The following is an 8,087-nucleotide window of genomic DNA, read 5'->3' as shown; positions in this document are numbered from 1 at the left end:
ATGGATGGATGTATGTATGGATGTATGGATGGATGTATGGATGGATGTATGTATGGATGTATGGATGGATGTATGGATGGATGTATGGATGGATGGATGGATGGAACAACAACCGTGCAAGTGTCTCATGTTTGAATGAATGAAGGGGAAAGTGTTGATTCATTCAACCTTTATTTCTACAGGTTAATCCCATTGAGCCTCAAGGACTCATTTACAGAGAGACCTGTTTTGTTAACAAAAAATGATGACATCACTTTAATTAATTAAGCATCAATTAAGCATCTTAACCTTGTGGATTTTACCTGTCACTCACTAGGAGCTTAAAATGATTAAATCTCCCCGTCATTTCAAATAAGGTAGCTAACAAACCTCAATTTTTTGTAAAAAATAAATAAATAAATAAACATATATATATATATATATATATATATATATATATATATATATATGCACAGCTGTTTTAATTCCATGCCCTCGTGTTCAATTTGTGTCGATCTCTTTCCTTTGCCGTTTTCTTTTATTCCCATATTTTCCCACATTCATCTCGGCTGAGTGAGGCTGGCGTATGGCATCAGGCCCGGTTCGGCCTGGCCTGACCGGGCCTGATGGCAGTGACCAGGCCAACAAACCAGGCATTCAACTAGCCAGCTATCTACCTACCTGAACTGCCAACTGGTCATTCAGCCAGCGTTCCAGCCGGCCGGCCAGCCTTGCAGCGGAGCAGCCAGTCATCTGGGCTGAAGCTTCTCTGTCAGACACTGACAGAAGGGGCAGGCCACACTAAGTCTGGTGGTCCTGGAAGCCAACCAGAGGACTCTAGCCTTTGTAAAGTGTTCACACAGACCATTTGTCCCGTTGCACAGCAGGTGGCTGTGCCCTCAACTTTGCCGCATGACAAGCTAGCTTTTTACGGTTGTCCACTAAATATTCCAGTTTTCACAACATCTCTATAATTTGAGCCTCATGGACTAATTTGTGTAATTTGGACGACACGATTCAACAAATGTGCTCCCTTAAAAAAAACAAAAAAAGTTTTTCATGTAATTTGAGAGACAAACATTTTAATGGAGGCGTGGGTAGAGCTGCTGCCTCGCAATCGCAAGATCGCCGCCCGGCATTTCTAGGTAGAGCTTGCACATAACTGTGAACACGTGGGTTTTCTCCAGGTACTCCGGTTTCCTCCCGCAGCCCAAATCATGCATGTCAGGCTGATTGTTAACTCTTAATTGTTCCTAGGTGAGAGTGAGAGTGTGAATGGTTGTCCCGTTTGTCTCTGTGTCCCTGTGATGGACTGGAGACCTGACTGCAACCCGTCTCTAGGACAGTGACTGCCGGGCACCAGCTCCCTGCGACCGTGACGCTCTATCTTACATTCTGTGTGAACAAATGTTCTCCACAGGAAATGCTTGGAGTAGGAAACAACTGTTTCTGGATAGGGGGATGAAGATGACCTGCATGAGATATTTGAAGTAAAACGTACGTAGACTACGTGCACGATGCTGTCCACCACAGGATTTTCAGCCGACTGAGATTGAGCCCTAATTTGGTGACTGAAACTTTTAATCTGTTTCTGTGTGGGAACTGTTGGGGCCTATTAAAGTGGAGTGCAACAAAAAATGGAGAGGAGGAGAAAGGGCCAGTTTGGACGTAGTAGTGCATTTTGAAACAAGAGAGCATGTTTTTGGATGGTATTTTTTGTTTGGGGTGGTGGTGGGGGGTCCCCCCCCTCTTTGTTTGTGTGGTAAATCCAGGAGCAGCTGCTGGTCTCAGGGTCTAGTGGGATTTTGGATCTGTGTGTTTTTCTCATGCCATCCCATGCCAAGGTGGTGTAACGCGAGCACAGACAGGGAGTGAGGGCTGTTTTTCTGGAGGGGGAGGCTGGAGAGCGAGCTGGTGTGACCATGTTGGTGACGAAGGTGGTGAGGAATGGGAAGGGGGTGGGGGCAGTAGCAATAGAAGAAGGTGCTGTCTGGAGTCAAATGAATATCCTCTGGACTGCCTTTGCTCCACATTGGAACTTGTGTGTTTGCTAATGACATGCCTTCTGCCTGCACCGCTTGCAGCCCCCCAGCCATCCCCAATACCAACCATCCACCCCCCAGCTCCCTGCTTGTCCATGTGCCATGTCTCTGTCTTCCCTCCCTTTGAGCGCTGGGAGCGAGCGCATTGGCTGGCTGTTTGGACTCCGTGCCAAGTAGGTGGGCCCAGTGCACGTTGGCACCGACTCGGTCCGTGGTGAGAGAGGCAGAGTTGGAGAGGAAGAAAAAAGAAGCTGCACTCGGGTTTGGTCGTGCTCGGTCTTCCAGCATTGACTCGGTCCTCTTGTCTTTTTCTTGTCCTCCGTCCGCCCCTCCTTGTTGTCCCGCGCTCCCTCTCTCTGGCTCCGTGCACATCAGATGTGAACCAATAGCACGAGCCGCTTTGACACCCACTTTTTGTGTGTGTGTTTTTTCAGCGAGGCGTTTTTATTTTTGCAAACAAAGAAGCTTGTTTTGGTTTTTGATCGTGTTTTCTGCATCGTTGCTTTTATTTAATTTATGCACAGCTCTTTAACGAACAAGTACAAAACTTGTCTTCACTCTCCTTCTGTTGTGCTCTTGAGCAGCACCTCTTGCTCCAGTACCTCCTGTGTTCCTGTGCTGGTACTACATACTGTCAGATCACCCCCCCCCCCCCCCCCCCCCAGCTGCTTTTATTGGACAAATCCGAAAGCTTCTGGTTTCTCTTGTGTCATTTTACTTCTGCAGTTTGGGTTTTCGTTTTCCAATATTGGCAGCGCTCAACTCCACCGATTTCTCATAAAACATTTCTGTGCAATCGCTGGAGTGACTCTGTGATGAAAGAGCGAAATGGTAACGGACACTTGTTTTTGTTTATTTACATGTTTTGACAGTATCTGGTAAAAAATGAATGCAGATGCACGGAATCATTTTTTTGATTGTGTGTTTTTTTATTGTTCCAATTTAATTAGTTTCAGTGTAATTGTTTGCAGACGGTTTAAAATGATGATTTTAAATGTTAACTCTCAGTGAGACTGAAGATGTTGGTGTGACTCTACTTTGAAATCTAGTTTGGAAAGTGTGTCTTCCCTTTAGTGTGTGAGTGTTGTGTTGTTCAGAGTTGTGTCTTGGAGTGCACAGCATCCTTCTCTCTCTCTCTCTCTCCTTCTTTCTCTCAGTCTCTTAGCGCCTCTCTCTCATTCTTTTCCTCTGCTCACACGGAGCAGGCGCCGCTCCTCCATGCTGCGTGCCGGTGCTAACTGCCTGTCTTCTCTCTTCCCCTCCTCACCCCCGCTCCCTCTCTCCCCATCCTTCTCTCCCCCGTTCTCCCCGTCTCTCTCCTCCTCCTGCCTCCCCCCCCCCCCCCCTGTCCTCCTCCACCCTCCCCCCGTCCTCCTCTCTCGTCCAGGATGAATTCCATCCCTTCATCGAGGCCCTCCTGCCCCACGTCCGCGCATTCGCCTACACCTGGTTCAACCTGCAGGCCCGCAAGCGCAAATACTTCAAGAAGCACGAGAAGCGCATGTCCAAGGAGGAAGAGCGCGCCGTGAAGGACGAGCTTCTCGGGGAGAAGCCAGAGATTAAGCAGAAATGGGCCTCGCGCCTGCTGGCCAAACTCCGTAAGGACATTCGGCCCGAGTTCCGTGAGGACTTTGTGCTCACCATCACAGGCAAGAAGGCCCCCTGCTGCGTGCTGTCCAACCCCGACCAGAAGGGCAAGATCCGCCGCATCGACTGCCTGCGTCAGGCCGACAAGGTGTGGCGGCTGGACCTGGTCATGGTCATCCTGTTCAAAGGCAGCCCCCTGGAGAGCACGGACGGGGAGCGGCTGGTCAAGTCTCCCCAGTGCACCAACCCCGGCCTGTGCGTCCAGCCGCACCACATCGGTGTGTCCGTCAAGGAGCTGGACCTCTACCTGGCCTACTTCGTCCACACGCCAGGTACGTCCCAGCTCGGCACACGGTTCATGCATGCTAACACCACAGTACACGCCCACAGAACAACACACACGTTCACACCCGTGCTGCTAGCAAATAAAATGATACGTGACCAAAACTACAAGAAAAGGCTGAAAAGTACATTTCAGGTAACAGTTAAGGTGCGTTTGAAGCTCAAGAGATTTTTAAACGTTTTATTATTTAGTAGGACGATAAAGAAGTGAAGCTAAACACAAAGTTCCAACACTTTCATTATTTACTGTCAGACACCAAGGAGTTATGAGTCAACACTCAAATAAGTGGAAAATACTTGTTCATTTTTTGTGTGACAAATTTCACGTGCATATCTTTGTGAACATTTGTTGTTGTTTATAGAAAAAACGTGCGTGTGTGTGCCATGTGGGTGTGAGTGTGTTGTGTGTGTGTGCAGAGTTGTGAGTCTCCTGGTCTTGGGCCACAGGCGGCTGCTGCCCCCACTGAACACCAGCACCACATCGGACCTGGCTGCCAAACACATGCTCACACACACACACACACACACGCACACACACACGCACCGTATTCACACCCGTGTAAACACAGCTTAGGCAGGATGCGCAGGCTTTTTGATTTTTTGGAGGGCTTTAAATAAGAAAAAATTCTGACATCTCTGGAAACGCACTTTTCCTGCCAAGCACACTTTTAGTCACAATTGTGTACACACACCCACACTGTGCACGTTTGGTCCAAGGCACTATCACAGATACGGTTTGATACGGCCAAGCATTGTTGTATTTCAGCCACCATCATGGACACACACTCGCGCTTGGCCAAACATGGCTGTGCGCGCACACACAGGCAGCCAAAACAGTGACTGCGCTGGGCTTCTTTCTTTTTCCACACAGCTAAAATCACAGCCACGGCAGACACACACTCACTAAATATGTTTCACAGCCAAATCCTCCAAATACACACGCACTGCATCACCGTTTGCTGTCTGGGTGTTCAAACAAGCTCATGACCTAATGTTATCTCAGCTGGAAGTTTCTGGAAGTTTCAAACCGTGCCTCAAAACTGCACATCCGTTTAGACGCAGCGTCGGCGCTGCCCAAACACACCGACTTTACGCTGACATTAGCCAATAATGTGTAGCCAAATGCTATCAGAGCCGGCTCTTTTGCTGCAACACACACACACACACACACACACACACACACACACACACCACGTGTGTGTCCAGGCCAGACACGTCACGCAGCCCGAGCCAAACCCCGGCAGCAGCTTTGTTGCGTCCATGGTAATAAACGATACGTAGCATTCAGTGTGTGACGCTAATTTATTTTATGAACTGTTTGGTGAGGATGTGAGATCAGAGTTCAGAAGTTTAAACATTTACAACCATTCAAAGAACACAGATTTAGTCAATAATGCTGGATTCAAGAGATTTATGAGAGAATTTAGCCAGTTTTAGAAGTTTGAAATGGGCAAACATTTTAGAAACATTGTAACAGTATGTGCTTTATTTCAAACATTGTAATACCACAAGAAAATTTGTTGAAGCTTTGCCGTTAAACATTGTAAAACTTGAACATTTAGAAAGCATTTTGAATCTTCTCTTAAAGTGGTCAGGTGAAGTGCAGTTTGTTCTTTTTTCTTCTTCTTCTTTCGGCTGCTCCTTCTTCAGGGGTCACCACAGTGAACTAAGTCGCACGAACACTTGGCTGTTGTTCTTACACCGGACGTCCTTCCTGACTCCACCGCAGACACCGAGCTGCCACCGCCTCTGTGCGGAGCAGAGAGCTGCATCTGGGGCACCTGGGGGAGCAGATGGTGGGGGTTAAGGGCCTTGCTCAAGGGCCCAGTGTGGGGCAAATGAGGGTGGAGGCAGCTGTGGGTGCTTCACCTTTCCCACCCACTTTTTGATGTTGTCGGTCTGGGGGAGTTGAACCAGCGATCTTCCGATCACAGGCCCACCTTTAACCTCTGCGCCACCACTCCCGGTCAGGTGAACTGCAATAAAACCAGATCATAGTATGCAAGACAAGCTCGATGGATCAAGTGAGCACGTTTTGTAGCTTGTATGTGAGTAGTGGTGCGTGTGTAAAAACATGCGCGTCCTGCTGGTGCGTGCCGCTGGTTCAGTGCAGTGAGACACTCGTGCGTTCGTAAAGTCCGCTGCTCCGCAGCTCGTGCATCTCGAATGAGTGACCGCCTGAGAAAGGGTCAAACAGAAGCTGCTGAGCGGTCGCTGCAGTTCTTGGTTTGAACCCTGTCCGTGCTGCTGATCAGGCTGAGTGATGAGGCCACGACGCTCATCGTTTGTTTTGCATGTTGTCAGTGTTCAGCTCCTCCGTCTTCCTGGCTCCTCTTTGGTCCCGTGCACTCTTTAGTTCTGTCTCCTGAACATGGCCCTCATTGTTGCTGTCACAGAGGTAAAGCCTCTGCTCATCTCTTTTGTTTGCACTGAGGAGACGCGGCGCGAGGCACAGGCAGCATATTGGAAGGAGAGCGGGCTACAATAGTGATTGTTCTGCTTGGCAGCACCGCAGCTCCGCTGGTGTGGGAAGAAGAGAAAGACGTCTTGTGTTTTGTTTGTGACAGAGTGGCGAAAGCTGCCACGGGGAGTCTCTGGGCTTTCTCAGACTCTTCTGCAGCCAGCCTTTGAGATCCTCTGTGTTACACGCCGCGGCGCCACAGCAGACAACCTTCCCTCCCTCTCATTTAAAGGCACGTAGATAAAGAATAAAACACTGTGCATGTTGCAGCTGGAGTGCTGCTGGAGAGAAAGGAGATTGTGGCCGAGCACAGAGTTTGTGTTTTAAGAGTGAAAGTGAATGTGTAAGAAGATCATTGTTGTCCTGAAGCCACAAAGGTCTGCGTGGGCATCTGTTATAATCTCACTCCTGCATAGGTGGCTCCACTTTACTCCATCCAAGCAGAAATGATTTCATTTATAATCTTTGTGCTGCTTTAGATTAAACTCAGCTCATTTCTGATTTATTTAGGCTTGGACAAATAAAAGACAAAACCCAGCGTTTGTCTGGTCCAAAGTGAGCTCACTGCTCTTACTCATAGTTTGGACCTTATTCCTCCGTCTTTTTTCCTCTTTGTACGCTACAAGTGTGATCATGAAAAGATGTTTCAAATGTGTTTCCAATCAAATGTGCAGCACAGGAAATTTGCAGTCACTTTGAGGGAGGTGTGAAATGTGCTCGCCTTGCCATTTGTGCAGTGACCGCTCCACGCCGTGTCCCCGGTGCCAGATCCCGCCTCCGTCTCACTGTAGCAGTAGTAATGCCTTGGACAGCTCTGTGAGAAAGTGCAGAGGAAGCGCGGCGCTTCGGCCAACTCGCTGTCCGCGGCAAGGATTCACAAATAAAGGCCCACATGTTCACGGCTGAGGCAAACTCTGGATTTATGGGTGTGAAAAACACAATCATGACATGAGTACACAAAAGATGAATGTCGGGGTGACGTGATGACTTAGGCTGCAGTAAAAGTTGGCTGAATGTTCCAGTGGCTTCCACAGGTCCCAGTTGTCCATCATCTTCTCCTGTGGATCTGCTGTTAACTGCTCCTGGTTTCTTCTCAGGCCCCCCTGACACCGCTCTTTGAGTGGACTGTCTTCGTGTGAAAGTGTTTGTGCGAGCAGGGCCCCGGCTGACGCTCAGCGGCGAGGGTCTGATGAAATCAAATCTGGACACTTGGGGAGACTGTCAGGTCAGAGGCTTTTGTATTGTGCTCTGGGAACTGGGCCCACATGGGCTAAGAAAGGCTGTCCACATGCAGAGAAGCTTTGGCATCGGAGGATGTTTACGAGCGCTCTGATTTAGCCAGCTCTGTTCTGTCTGGCTTCAGGGGACACATGGAGGCAGCTGCGTCTAAAATCTGCAGGCTGGGCTGCAGAGAGAGCCCCCGCGTATTCGAGGCAGACAGGGACTCGTCTCTGCCCTCGGCTTTGCACAAATAAAAACCGTGCATTTGGAGAGCTGTCCATAGAGGGCCAGCCAAATCCTTGTTGTGTGCTCATTTACACAAAACCTTGTAAAACGTTACATGCAGACTCTGCAAACATCATGAGAGAGAGCCACAACCTCAGCATTTATTTTATTATAATTTATTGATACCTCAGCATTTAGTTTATTATAATTTATTGATACCTCAGCATTTA

General features: G+C 48.6%; 1 protein-coding gene across 2 annotated transcripts in view; it reads left to right on the top strand.

The window, feature by feature from the left end:
• Positions 1–8,087, top strand: part of LOC119430439 (nuclear factor 1 X-type) — a 263,595-nt gene that overhangs the window by 68,961 nt on the left and 186,547 nt on the right. For both annotated transcript variants that reach the window (XM_037697845.1, XM_037697846.1), the window contains exon 3: positions 3,409–3,940. In XM_037697845.1, coding sequence (XP_037553773.1) covers positions 3,409–3,940 — 532 coding nt within the window. The remainder of the gene's footprint in view (positions 1–3,408; positions 3,941–8,087) is intronic.

Source organism: Nematolebias whitei, chromosome 3 (genome assembly GCF_014905685.2).
Source record: "Nematolebias whitei isolate Nwh7 chromosome 3, NemWhi1, whole genome shotgun sequence".
Lineage (NCBI taxonomy): Eukaryota > Metazoa > Chordata > Actinopteri > Cyprinodontiformes > Rivulidae > Nematolebias > Nematolebias whitei.
The sequence above is the reverse complement of the archived record's forward strand: the minus strand, read 5'-3'. Positions and strand labels throughout refer to the sequence as shown.